Here is a 14,206-nt window from a genome sequence, read left to right on the forward strand (position 1 = left end):
ATTACTTTGCTGACTAAGGTCCATCTAGTCAAGGCTATGGTTTTTCCTGTGGTCATGTATGGATGTGAGAGTTGGACTGTGAAGAAGGCTGAGCGCCAAAGAATTGATGCTTTTGAACTGTGGTGTTGGAGAAGACTCTTGAGAGTCCCTTGGACTGCAGGGAGATCCAACCAGTCCATTCTGAAGGAGATCAGCCCTGGGATTTCTTTGGAAGGAATGATGCTAAAGCTGAAACTCCAGTACTTTGGCCACCTCATGAGAAGAGTTGACTCACTGGAAAAGACTTTGATGCTGGGAGGGATTGGGGGCAGGAGAAGAAGGGGACGACAGAGGATGAGATGGCTAGATGGCATCACTGACTCGATGGACGTGAATCTGAGTGAACTCTGGGAGTTGGTGATGGACAGGGAGGCCTGGTGTGCTGTGATTCATGGGGTCGCAAAGAGTCGGACACGACTGAGTGACTGAACTGAACTGAGGATGACTATGGTCAAAAAAATGGACAGTAACAACTGTTGGCAAGAAAGTAGAAAAATGGATCTCTAATATATTGCTAGTGAGAATATAAATTATTTGTATATCATTAAAAGTGCAGCCATGTAGGAAACAGCCTTGGCAATTCCTCAAAAGACAGTTACTATATGTAACTCTGTAGTTTCACTCTTATATACCGCCCAAAATGAAAGCATGTCTCTATACAGAAACTTGTTCACAAATGCTCATAACAGCATTATTCAAAATAGCCCACCAAAATGGAAACAACCCAAATGCCCATCAGTTGTTGAATGGATAGACAAAATACTGTCTATCCATATGGTGGAATATTATTCAACCATAAAAAGGAATAAAATACTGATACATGCTACAACATGGATGAACCCTGAAATCATTTGCTAAGTGAAAGAAGCTATACTTAAAAGATCACATATTGCATGATTCCATTTGTATGAACTGTCTAGAATAGGCAAACCCATAGATACAGAAAGTAGATTAGCAGTTGTCACGAGATAGTGGAGAGGGATGTGGGGAGTGACTGTGGGTTTCTTTTGGGGGTGGTAAAAATGTCCTGAAAGTAGATGCTGGTGATGGGCTCACAGTTTTATAAGTATAGTTTCAAACCACTGAAATGTATACTTTAAAAGGGTAAATTTTAAAGCATGTAAATTATATCTCATTTTTTTAAAACCCACAGTTTAGGTATTTCATGTTCACGTGGATGGTTAAAACCAAAAAGACAATGACAGGTATTGACAAGGATATGACAAAGTTGGAACCCTCCTTCACTATTGCTGGGATTGTAAAATGGTTCAGCCACTTTGGGAAACAGTTTGACACTTTCTCAATATGTTAAATACAGAGTTACCATGTAACTTAGGAGTTCCACTCTTAGGTATTTAATCAAAAGAAATGAAAACACATATCAACACAAAGATTTGTAAATGAGAGTTCAGAGCAGCTTCATTTGTAATAATCAAAAGCTGAAAACAGTGGAATACTATTCAGCAGTAAAAAGGAAGGAACCTTCATTCATGGAGCAACATAGATGAACCTCAAAAACATATTAAGTGGAAGCCCGAAACCAAAGAGTACATGTTGTATCATTCCATGTACGCTGCTGCTGCTGCTAAGTCGCTTCAGTCGTGTCCGACTCTGTGCGACCCCATAGACGGCAGCCCACCAGGCTCCCTCATCCCTGGGATTCTCTAGGCAAGAATACTGGAGTGGGTTGCCATTTTCTTCTCCAATGCATGAAAGTGAAAAGTGAAAGTGAAGTCGCTCAGTCGTGTCCGACTCTTTGTGACCGCATGGACTGCAGCCTACCAGGCTCCTCCATCCATGGGATTTTCCAGGCAAGAGTACTGGAGTGGGGTGAGGCAAAACTGTAGACAGAAAGCAGATCAGTGTATGCCTGCGGTTGGGGGTGGGAGTCATAGTTTACTACAAACTGGCATGAGGGAACTTTCCCTGGTGATGAAAAATGTTCTAAAATTGGACTGTGGTGCTTTGTTTGCATAACTTTAAATATACTAAGACTCATTGAATTGTACACTTAAAATGGGTGGATTTTATGGTATGTAGATTATACCTCAAAAGTACGTTTAAAAAAAAAATCAGTCCATCTGGGGCTCTGGATATATTTGAATCAAAAAACGAAAACCTTTCTTCCTCACTCTAGACCCGTCCTCCCACTGACTTGAGCTTTAACTTTGATGCCAACAAACAACAAAGACAGCTTATTGCAGAACTGGAAAATAAAAACAGGTAAGAATGCAGAGAGAGGAAGCCAGTTTATAAGCCCAAGATTATCATGTGAGTATCTGATTCTCATTTTCCTTGCAGTCTAGATGGGTTTTGACCATAAAGGAAGATTCCACCTTGGTTAAGATAGGCTAGCCCAAGTCTTGCCCTGGACACTAATTTGTGCATGAACTCTGCACGCAGTTCATTCTGGCCGTCCGCAACCCTGCTCACATGCCCTCTGGGAAATTCTTTTCCCCACCCACCAGTGTGTCCCCCTCTCACCATTCCTTTCTCCACTCCACTCCGGGAGCCTTTGCTCTGCCTCACCATCTCGTCCTGGCCCATGATGCGGCATGGTCTCTCACAGAAAAGCCGTTCACAGGCTTGGAGCCCAAACAACACAACATCACGCATTGAAAAGGCAGGAACCAGGATGAGGAGGTTGGGCAGAAGAGAGCAGGCATCGTGGAGGAAGGGGCCACCATCAGCTCTCGAGGTAGGGGCTGGGGGTCAGGAGGGAAGCAAGACAGAGGAAGACTTGAGGGAAATACGCACTAGACCTGCATTAGGAGGCTACAAGGTTTCCCCGGAGAGGAACTGAGTATTCTAGTTGTCATTTTTCTGTGGAGATTTTTCGTGTTCTTTTTTTTTTTTTTCGAGTTCTTGAGAAGAAGATTTATATGACTTTTTCTACCACAAAGGGTTGTTTCATTGAGGAAATATCAAGTGTGGGTATTTTAAGATGACGTCCATTTCACGTCTTGGTTGTTCAGAAGCACTCGGAACAAGATAGACAGAGGCAGCACTAGTGGAATAAAAATTTCTAACAGGAAAGAGAGAGAAGGAGACCGCTGTGAAGCATCTCGTAGCCATCTCTTTCACCCACCCTGTCTAGAGAGATCCTGCAGGAGATTCAGCGTCTCCGTCTGGAGCACGAGCAGGCGTCCCAGCCCACCCCGGAGAAGGCCCAGCAGAATCCCACGCTGCTGGCCGAGCTGCGGCTCCTGAGGTAAGTACGCGTCCTGCACCGCCATCCCCATCATAACCTGCTCTGATAGGAGTTCATGTCCCAGGAAACCAGACTAGTGGGATAGGATCCGTTCATCCGTACATCTAGTCATGTTAAAATGAATAGCTGAAGCATTCCACTCATTCTGTTAGTGCTTCAGATGTTTGAGTTCCTTTATTAATCATTCTGTGATCTCCTACCTTCATTCCAGAACTAGGTAAACACCAGCCTCCAGCTCCACCGCAAGTGGGGCAGTGTTTATACTTCTGTGATTGCTTTAAGAAGCCCAGGGTGCTGCAACTCCATCTTCTTATCTTGAAATTAGTCTGACTTTAGAGACTCCTGGCAAGGAATAATGCTCTTCCCGTCCTTCGAGTATGTTCTCTAGCACTTCATAGATCAGGAGTCCGTGTCGGGAAATCCCCTGAGATGTGAAACCAAGTGGGAATCCCTTACACTGTGGCTCTGGTACCTTCCAGTTCAGTTCAGTTCAGTCACTCAGTTGTGTTCAAGTCTTTGCGACCCCATGGCCTGCAGCATGCCAGGCCTCTCTGTCCATCACCAACTCCTGGAGCTTGCTCAAAGTCATGTACATCAAGTCAGCGATGCCATCCAACCATCTCATCCTCTGTCGTCCCCTTCTCCTCCTGCCTTCAATCTTTCCCAGCAACAGGGAAAAGGGTACCTTCCACTTCAACATAAACTCTTTCAAGGAGCAAGAGACCAAGGATGTGGGATCAGGATGGGGTAGAGAGCAGCTTCAGCTCCCACTTGGTGGTGTTTTCAGGGGAATGAAGGGATCTTCCAGAAGAGTGTGACATCAGCATGATCCAGGCAACGTTGTGTGTGTGTGTTAATCACTCCATCATGTTTGACTGGTTGCGGCCCCATGGTCTGTCCATGGAATTCTCTAGGCAAAGAGTACTGGAGTGGGTTGCCCTTCTGGGGATCAACATTCATAGGGTCTTATTTCCTATCAGTCTTAGAAAGATGTGTGCACCTTCTTCCATAAGTAAAGCCATTATGGAAACTAAATGAGTGACTTGATTCTCACCAGACCTGTGGATTCCCAAACAGTGGATTCTTTCTGCATAAAGGTTGTAACCTTTGGCATCCCACAGTCAATTTCTAATGTGCCATCACCTGGATTTCTACAGAGTTGAAAGTCCTTCCTTAGTTCTTCCTTTGATTTAGATCATTTAGCTTCCCAGCCATGATTTCTTCTCCTAAAGACTAGAGATGATTGTTCTTTTCTAACTATCCTTCTGTTTAGATTTATGTCATTAATAGATAAGTCATCAAGAATTTAAGGTGTGCAGAAGAAAATCTTTAGAGATACAGAGATTCCCATTCTCCAAAAAAGAAATTCAGTTGAGTTTCTGAGTCGGACTGAGATCTTGGTGGCTCTGGGTCCGCTGTTGCACATTTGGGAAATCAACACAATTGGTGTCATATCAGACTGAAGCGACTTAGCAGCAGTAGCAGCAGCAGCAGCAGCAGCAGGAGGAAGGATGGGAAAGCAGAAGCTGCTGACTCGGAGCACAGCTCCGATAAGATACAGCTAGCTGCTTTCTTTCTCCACCTCAGCTCAGGCACAGGTGACTCTCTTGTATCTAGAAAAGCAAAAAACTGTCATATTTTAGTTTCACTGTTGCTGGGACTGGGAGTGTTGAAAGGGCTTCTTTATGCTAGAGAGATCTGAAAAAATCGTAGACCTAGTAGAATAGACAAAGGGCAGAATCCAGTGATGTTACATCAGGCAAGGAATTCAATCTAAGTCCAAGGAAGGTCTAAATTCTGAGAAGTTAGAAAGTATTTAATCTCAAAAGCAGCTTCTGTATCACTGAAGAAAGAGGGACAGTTTAATAAAGTGTGCTAGAGCAATTGCTCACGCATAAGGACACACATATTGGCTTTCTTTCTCACACTTATATGCAAAAAACACCAGCAGATGGATGAAACATGGAGACAAAAATGTTAAAACTTCTAGAAGAAAACGTAGAAGAATTTCTTTAGAATTTTGGAATAGAAAGTAATTTCTCAGAATTACTAGCCATGAAAGAAGTTGGTAAATTCACCTAGATTAATATTACAAACTTTTGTTTATCACAAGACACATAAAGGGCAAGATTCATTTATAGGTCCTGACATCCTTCTGGTTTTGAAATATGTATTTGAATACAGGAACTGCCAATACCCAGCTAGTATAATAAAACAAGATAGAGAATTTTATCCTTAGGGTTAGTGGTTATGAATCCTGACTGCCAAAATTGTCTTTTCCCCCTTTATTATTTTTAATGGTATATTTGTTATTATAATAATATATGAGACAAGAGAGTAGGATATGAAACATTATGCTAAAATGAACACCCAGAAACCCACACCCTACTTGAGAATTCAGATATTGCTAAACCCATGTCATCTGCGTAAGTTCCCCCATCTTGTCTCACTTCCTTCTGCCTTCCCCCCCCAGAGCTAACCTCTATCCAGAATTTGCTTTATCATTCCCTTGCTTTTAAACAGTCTTTTCAGATATGTGTGTATGTTCACACAATAGAGTGTCTAGTTTTGCTTTTTGAGCTTTATTGAAATGAAATTAATATGCAGTCTTCTGAGACATTTTTCCCACTTAATACTGTTCTTTAGGATCCTTCCATGTAGCTGCAAGAACTGATAGCTGTAGTTCATTCATTTTTGCCATTTTGTATTATAATTATTTGATGCTGCATAGCACAGAGGATGGAGAAGGCAATGGCAACCCACTCCAGTACTCTTGCCTGGAAAATCCCATGGATGGAGGAGCCTGGTAGGCTGCAGTCCATGGAGTCGCTAAGAGTCGGGCATGACTGAGTGACTTCACTTTCACTTTTCACTTTCATGCATTGGAGAAGGAAATGGCAACCCACTCCAGTATTCTTGCCTGGAGAATCCCAGGGACAGAGGAGCCTAGTGGGCTGCCGTCTATGGGGTCACACAGAGTTGGACACGACTGAATCGACTTAGCAGCAGCAGCACAGAGGAAGAATACTGCATCCAGTCTTGGGGGTTCAGGGAAGAAAGACTGTCTAGAAAATTGAATGAGTCCATTCCTTATTGAGTTTATACCTGTGCTGGAAATTTAGGGAGTATGAAGAAGACAGTGATTCTATCTTAAAAAGTTATAATCTTGTTTTGGAAACAAAACATAAAATAATTTTCTAATCAACTAAGTAATACTGTACAATGTTAATAATAAGTAGTCTGGATATTAGGAGAAATTTAGAAGCAATTTGTCCCTCAAAGGTGGTGGAATTTGGGCTGAACCATGAAAGGTAGCTATGGTTTGAATGAAGTGTGGGATAAAACATTTAAGATTAGATACAGAGTTGGGGTTCAGCAAGATTCCCCAATAAATATAACACATTTCAGAGAGAGGAAAGAATCTTGAAGCTAAGAATTTGTTTTCAGCCATCCAGTGAATTAATCTTTAGAGTGCCAGTGATGGGAGATAAAATTAGTTGGATAATTGAGACCAGATTCTGAGAGCCTTAAGTGATAGGTCATTGGAAATCCTTCGAGAGCTTCAAATAACGATTTCATTAAGTTCACGATGTTAATTGAGTCCACCCTGGATGTGTGATATTCTCTTAATCATTCAGTATATGCAGAGATGAGTAAGGCTCATCCCCTGACCTCAAAGATTTTGCGTCATGGTATGAATGACAGCAGTACAAGGTAAAATAAATTAAGTGCCCCAGAGAAGCACTGGTTGCTATAGTGATTAAATAAGCAGGATCCGATATCCACTGAAGTAATCAGGAATAGCTTCCTGAAAAGAGTGACGTTTAGGATGGACACTAAGGAATAAATAGTATTTGGAAGAGAGAGGGGAATACTCAGTCATAAAGTGATGCCGTCTGCTTAGGAAAAAGTGAACCATGGCTGGAGGTCCAGACACAGAAGAGAAAGGGAAGTAAGGAACTTTGGATCAAATGTAGGTAGAGTTTGTAGCAGTATTCTCTCTGATAGAAGTATAATGTGAGCTATCTGTGTACTAAAATTTTTCTGACAACCATGTTGAAAAACTAAAAGGAAATAGGTGCCATTAAAACTTCTTTTATTTAACCTGCCTAATCTAAAATATTATCTTTTCAACATTTAATCAACATTAAAAATAATTGTGATATTTTACTTTCATTCACACTAAGTTTTTAAATCCAGTGTGTAAGTTACACTTACAGTGCATCCCAGTTCAGACTAGTGCTGAGTAGTCATGTGTGGCCAATGGCCATGCAGGGCAGAGTCAGTGATGCTAGAAATTCTACTTGTTTAGATTGTTACATGAGATGATGAAAGGAGTACAGCTTTCCTTCGAGTAGCATTGTAAAGGCCACAGAATGCTTTCATGTCCACCATCTTCCTTGATCTTCAAGATAGTGCTGTTGTTGGGACTTCCCTGGTGGTCCAGTGATTAAGACTTCACCTTCTAATGCAGGGAGTGTGGGTGCAGTCCCTGGTTGGGGAGATAAGATCCCACATGCCTCGCCACCCGAAAATCAAAACATAAAACAGAAGCAATATTGTAACAAATTCAATAAAAACTTTAAAAATGATCCACATCAAAGAAGCTTTTTAAAATGTTACTGTTAGTAATTTGTTATTAGTTCCATTTTAGAGAAGAGAAAATCGAGACTCAGACAGGTTAAGTGACTTGTCCAAGGTTGCACAGTGAGTAAAATGGTGGGCCTCAACCTCTTGATTTATATTCCAGGGCTTTTTCCCAGTCGTCGTAGGTGAAATCAGGATTAGTCAAGCTAGGAGACCATTGCATGTGTGAGGTGAAACATACTTGGATAAAGTCCGAGAAGCAGGAATAGAAAGATAGACGTGATATTCAGGAATCATCTGAATTGGGTGCCTGATGAAATCTAGGAAATGAACAGGAAAGTATCAGAGAGGATCAAGTTTTTCAGCCATAAAAGCTTAGAAGAAAAAGTAGGAGAGATGGGGAAATTGAGAAAGAGAACCATTTAGGAAGGAAAGTCTTAAGTTTGGGTTTGGACAGATTGACCTAAACTTGATGGCATGAAATCTGTCCTCAGGGAAACCAAGTTCTCTGAGACAGAGTCATCCTCAACTCTGTCACACTTTCTGAGCCTGATGGGTGGTTCTGGGAGCACTGACAACTGAATCCCATCTTAGCAGTTTTCACACATTTTTCTCCACTGTTAATTTAAATTTGAACTAATTTGTGTAAATGAGGTATTTGACTTCCTGAAGAATTAAAAAAATGACTTTAATAATATTAACGATACTTTTTTGCTCTACTGCAATGTATACTTTCAAAGGCGGTTTTACATGCTGTTCTCATAGCAGTAAAGTGGGCAAAACAGATATATCACCATTTTATATGTCCGGTATCAGAGCTTCATCTCTTCGTTTCTCATGAACTTTTCCTTTTTGACAGGCAGAGGAAAGATGAACTGGAGCAGAGGATGTCAGCATTGCAGGAGAGCAGGAGGGAGCTGATGGTCCAGCTGGAAGGGCTGATGAAGCTACTGAAGGTAAGAGCAGCGGCCAGGCTCCTCCTCCCACCTCAGCTCTTCTTGTCCATCTTCACCCCCAGCTCAGCTTCTGCCTTTCCTGTGCTGTCAGAACAGGATGAGGCTAAAGGGTTAACTATTTAAAGCCCAATTACAAAAAATTAGTAACCAGAACCAGAGTGATGTGCTTTTATGAATAAATAAGAATGTTTATAAATAAGATCGCAGCACGCCAGGCCTCCCTGTCCATCACCAACTCCTGGAGTTCACTCAGACTCACGTCCATCGAGTATTGGCTATATATAAATGAATATTTCTCAATTATATAAAGTTTCTTTTAAGATAAAGCTTCAAATAGTGTACTTGAATACTTACCAATTATTGTGTGCTATTTTAGTAAGTATTACAGAGGCAAACCAACCTAATCAAACCAACTAATTGATAATTTTGCTCTATTAGGAGCAATGAAATAGCAGATAGCTCTAGGTTTGGTATATTGGGGCTTGAAAAAATACAGAATAATTTCAGTCCTCACTACTTTTTATTGGAAAAAATATTACAGCCCCCATATCCTAGAACAAAGGCATGCTTGGCATTTAAATGTCCTCACCTGGACAGCTTGCGTGGCACTGAGTGGAAATATTTACCAGCCTTGTAGCAGCAATATCAGGGTACATTTGTTTATGCTGTAAATTCCTACTGTCTTTCTGTCTATACTCTGAAACCATTGTATTTCATGGTATGTCACAGAATTAGAAGCCAGAATGGAAATCCCAGTGTGGAGTACCTCAGAAGCCAGGCTAAGGGGGTGGATTTAATCCTGTGATAAGGTGAAGTCATTAAAGGTTTTGAAACAATAGTTTAGGAAAATGTACACAACAGGTCAGTAAGAGGAGAAACCAAAGGGTAAGAGGAGAAACCAAAGGATAATAGGAGGCTAGTGAAATCATTCAGGCCTGGAGTGACAAGGGTCTGGACTTGGAGGGGAAATCCAGGAATAGGTCAGCTGGAAGACTTTTCTTCAACTTCATCATCAGCCCGCCCTTTAATAATAAAGCTCATGGTATTAGCAGCTTGGGTAAATGGAGCGTTTGTGTTTTGAACTGACTTTTGGCTTGCTCGAGACAATCATTTCTTTTAGTTTTAAGCTGAGTTTTTTGTAGCTTTGGTCCTGGGTATTAGGGTATTTGGAGACATGTTTCTACATTAACCTGTTAGCAGAATTTCTCCTGAGAAATAGTTTGTCTAAATGGGTCTTGTTTAAAGAAAACCTTATGCCTAAAACCTGGCCCAGATCCCTCAAATAGCTGTCAAGTACCCAACCAAGCAACCCAGTCACCCACTCAAGAGAGCAGGGGCGAGCTTAAACACACGGGGCCAGCGCAGCATCTGGAGGTATACAGGGCTGTGAAAGCTCCACCGATGTGGGGTTAGTCCACCCAAAGGACAGAAGGCTATAGGGGTTTTACCTCCCTTTCAGGAAAATGTTTCTCAGATATTACCCAGAACATAAATGGGAAGGTACCCCGGGGTGATTTTTGTAAAAGGCAAAAATGTTTATGCAAACTGAAGGGAAGTCAGAATGCATTTCCCCTAAGTATCACAGAAAGCTTTCCCGTCAGCTGGTGGGCCTCATCAGCTGATGGGCCTTCGTGTTCCTCAGAGTTCCTGGCCTTGGTCCCATGTGCATTACCCTGACCTTGCTGTGTACCCCCTGATACTTATATTCAAGGCCTAAGCAGAGGGAGCTGATACCTGCAACTCTGTTCCCAAACCCTCCATTTCTTTGTATTTCCAGCTGTTGTCTTTTAATTACAATTTCAGTAAAATAAGCAGGACCTCACTGCTCTGTTTTGTAGGATCCCCTCCCAGATTCTTAAACGCCTTATCATTATCCACCTGACAGGCTGTGGTCATTCAAAAAGGGAGAAAGGATTTGAAAACATAAACCAGGAATGTCATCTTTTTTAATCCATCTATTAAAATTCACAGTTGAAAATCTCAGACCTTGTGTCCAGCTTCCTAAAAGGGTTACAGCATAACCTTAATTTGTGTATTATATGCACTTCTAAAAGGTTATACATAGGAATCATTGACTTCTATTAAAATCCCAAAGATGTTTTCCTACTATGAAAACTACATTTACCAACAAATAGTAAAAATACCCTTCAGAATTCTAATTTTAATTTCAAAGGACTGTCTTGCTTTCATTCATGTTCAGTCCGCTAGCATTTAGTGCCCTCATAAAACAGCTGTAAGTAGTTAGTCAGATGGACAATTGAGCCACATGATCTAGGATACTCATGAATTAAAGTATACCACCCAGTAAGTTTCTATTTCACATGGAATACTTTAATTTTATTGTTCCAGGGAAATACTATATACTGTGTCTATTTATCTGAAAATCGATAATTTGAAGAAGCGTACATGTGAAGTGTCACCATTGTTTATTAATTCATTCAGCAAAAATCGTAAATTTGGGGGAGGGGGGATAAGGCAGGGTAAAAGTCATTTATTTAGCAGAAACGTGTTGAGTTCCTAAGAGTCCTGTTTAGCTATGTGGTTTATAATGGTGACTAAGACTCGGTCCCTGTCACCAGGGAGTTTCAGGTGCCTCCTTATTGTTTTTTTTCCAAATGACATAATACAGACTGACACTCAAGTACCCCTATTTCAGGATGTATCTTTTCTTTACATTTTTTCCCCTGATGAATGAGTATATATGGATAACCTCTACCTCAAACTTCCTATTTGATCCAGAAATGGTTATATGTTGGTATTTGTTTCTAAATCATGTTCCCAGTATTTTTCTGCCTCTTTTTCAATTTTTCCAATATTACTTTTGAAATACATTTACCAAATGAATTCTGTAGTTTTAAATTTTAACCTCATTTGCAAATGAGATTTGGAATATGAATTTTTAAAATATAGATAACAATAAATACAATGGCTGTGGCATTATTCTGGCCACTGAGCCAGATATCCCCCACGTGGATGGGTCTCCCATATTTTCAGGTAACTTGAGCAATCCTAGATTTGTACTTTATAATTAAGGCATTATTACCCCCCTTTAAATTAACTTGGCTCCTATGCCTGGCTTGTCATGAGTCAATCTTTACTGACCCCAACTAATTGATAACAAAAAGGTTCTAAGACTTTATATCTGACCTGTTTATTATGTTGACAGAGCCTTTATCTGATTAACTTTGGTGAATTTGGATTAAACAGCATCCTAAGTAATACTTAACCAAAGTCTCTGCCAATCCCAATGCACATGGGGACTCTCTGAGTCCTAGAAACACTGCCCTGTCCACTCACCCCATCCTAACCTGACATACATCTACTGCAAATTCTCACAATCTTATGTTGCTGGATAAATTCTATAGAGCAGAGTCACAAATGTGCAAACATGAAACCTTGCTTTCTGAACTTCCCTATTCTGTTGAGCCAAGGTGATGTCTTCAATACCCAACCTGGAGAAAGCAGTGAGAATAAGGTATCTTAGAAACAGTTCTAAGACATTATATACTGGTCTTTTGATCTCAGATGCAATTCCAACTTGTCAGGATTGCCCTGTTCCTCCCCTACCAATTTCCATTTCAACATTTAATGCCAGCAGTAAACACATTTTAAATTGTTTAATAACTCTTCTGTGGCTATTTGCCTTGCCGGATGAATGGGAGAAAAGTGTGCTGCCTCACAGGGAAGCCTGACTAGGCAGGAAGGTCATTCCCCAACTGTAAAACTCTAACCCCTTCTAACTGGAGCCGTGCATACCAGATGCAAAAGTTGGAAGATGCTAACTTCTTCAAGTGAATTCAGCTAACACTCAGGCCCCTCTTTGCCTGGGTGCTTGTGGTTCTAGGTTTGGCCAGGCATCTAGCAGCTGGGGCTTTGATAATGAAGAATATCTTCCGGTGCTGAACTGGAGTTTCCTCAAGAGATTGTTGGTGCCCATTTAATTTCCAGTGCATGTCTCTCCCTTGCAGGAATAAAATGACTCTCTCCAGATTCTTACTATTCCTCTCCCTTTTATAATGCCTTGCCTTTACTGAAATCATTCTCACCATTGCTCCCAGATCTGCAGACTGAGAATCACATATCTATTCCCAAGACTTCCTACACACATATTTAGTAAAGACAGTCTGCACGGATGGATCCAATTTAAATGGAACCATTGCAACAGCTTTTAGATTTGTGTATTTGGGCAAAGAGCAGAGGTGTCATGACCACAGTTACCCATGATGAGGCACAGAAAAAGGAAGCGAAGAGGCCCATTAAAAGACAGAGTAACTTAGAACCACAAGACTGAAGAGAGAGGAACTTGGAAGCGTTTATCTCCTCCTCGCTGTGCTTCATTCTTCGGTGTCTACAGCTGCCTTCTGAGAGCTAAGGGTTAGGAAAGGCCTTCTCTGAGTACATCCCTGTAAGGCTCTGAGAGACAGAGACCATACCTTACCTTGATGTTTCTAGTGCTTCATGCATAGGGAGGAGTAAACGAACCTGTGTTGGAGTAATGAGAACTCTCTTTGAAAAGCCTCTTAGGACCTTGAAGCAGTTTCCAGTTTCGAGCGGGAAGGGAAGGGGATGCATGTGCATCCTTGAGAAGGACCACACAGTGACCAAAAGCTCCACATGTGGAAGAGAGGAAACTAAATAAAACAATCTGTGGCCAGATGGAATCTCTAGTGCCTAGGAAGTTCTTAAGAGCACTAGTTCTCAAACTAGCAGGATTCAGAATCTGTTGAAAGGCTCATGAAACGGTGCTGCCCTCACCCCCAAGGATTTTGATTCTGTTAGTCTAGGGGGATACAGGGCAAAGCATGCATCTCTGACCAGTTTCCAGGTGATGCTGCTGCTGCTTGGTCTGTGTGCTGCACTTTGAGAACCACTGGCATAGAGAAGTGTATCTAAACACTTGTGAATATTGTGAATGGTGAAACAGAATGATCATTGAGCTTTCGAGTCATGGTTGAGCTCCTTCTTTCATTTTACCTCAAATAGTGATGTAACCTTGGGCAAGTCAGGTCTTTTTTGTGTATAAAAAGGGAAGTTGGACTAGAGGTTTTATGAGGTTCTTTCCCTCTAACTCTAGAACTTAGCATTTAAAGAACTGGATGTGGCATAAACTTGTCATTTGCACTGTCCATCTGATGATGCTGTGATGGTGGTCAGGCTCTTGGGTCTCTGAACCCATGGGTCTGACCTGGTTTGCCCTGTTCTGTCACTTTTTTCCAGATGTTTGTGGTGATGGGCATTAATTTCTCTCCTTTTTTCCCCTCTACTGTTTTCTTCATCTTCACCACCTCTAGGAGGAAGAGCAAAAACAGGCAGTAAGTGAACTTCAGAATTCTCCACCTCTTGCTTCCTTTGCATGTTCTTTTCCTCATATAACTGTTGCATACTGTCTCCTCTCCTCCCTGCATCCAGCTCA

General features: G+C 41.4%; 1 protein-coding gene across 13 annotated transcripts in view; it reads left to right on the forward strand.

Moving 5' to 3' along the window:
• Positions 1 to 14,206, forward strand: part of DTNB (dystrobrevin beta) — a 238,612-nt gene that overhangs the window by 187,827 nt on the left and 36,579 nt on the right. For 8 of the 13 annotated variants that reach the window (XM_040224497.1, XM_040224500.1, XM_040224503.1 and 5 more), the window contains 4 exons: positions 2,177 to 2,262; positions 3,137 to 3,250; positions 8,697 to 8,793; positions 14,085 to 14,105. In XM_040224497.1, the coding sequence (XP_040080431.1) occupies positions 2,177 to 2,262; positions 3,137 to 3,250; positions 8,697 to 8,793; positions 14,085 to 14,105 (318 nt within the window). The remainder of the gene's footprint in view (positions 1 to 2,176; positions 2,263 to 3,136; positions 3,251 to 8,696; positions 8,794 to 14,084; positions 14,106 to 14,206) is intronic. The other 5 variants (XM_040224496.1, XM_040224501.1, XM_040224507.1 and 2 more) reach the window with 1 other exon arrangement.

Source organism: Oryx dammah, unplaced genomic scaffold, assembly GCF_014754425.2.
Source record: "Oryx dammah isolate SB20612 unplaced genomic scaffold, SCBI_Odam_1.1 HiC_scaffold_25, whole genome shotgun sequence".
Classification (NCBI taxonomy): Eukaryota; Metazoa; Chordata; class Mammalia; order Artiodactyla; family Bovidae; genus Oryx; species Oryx dammah.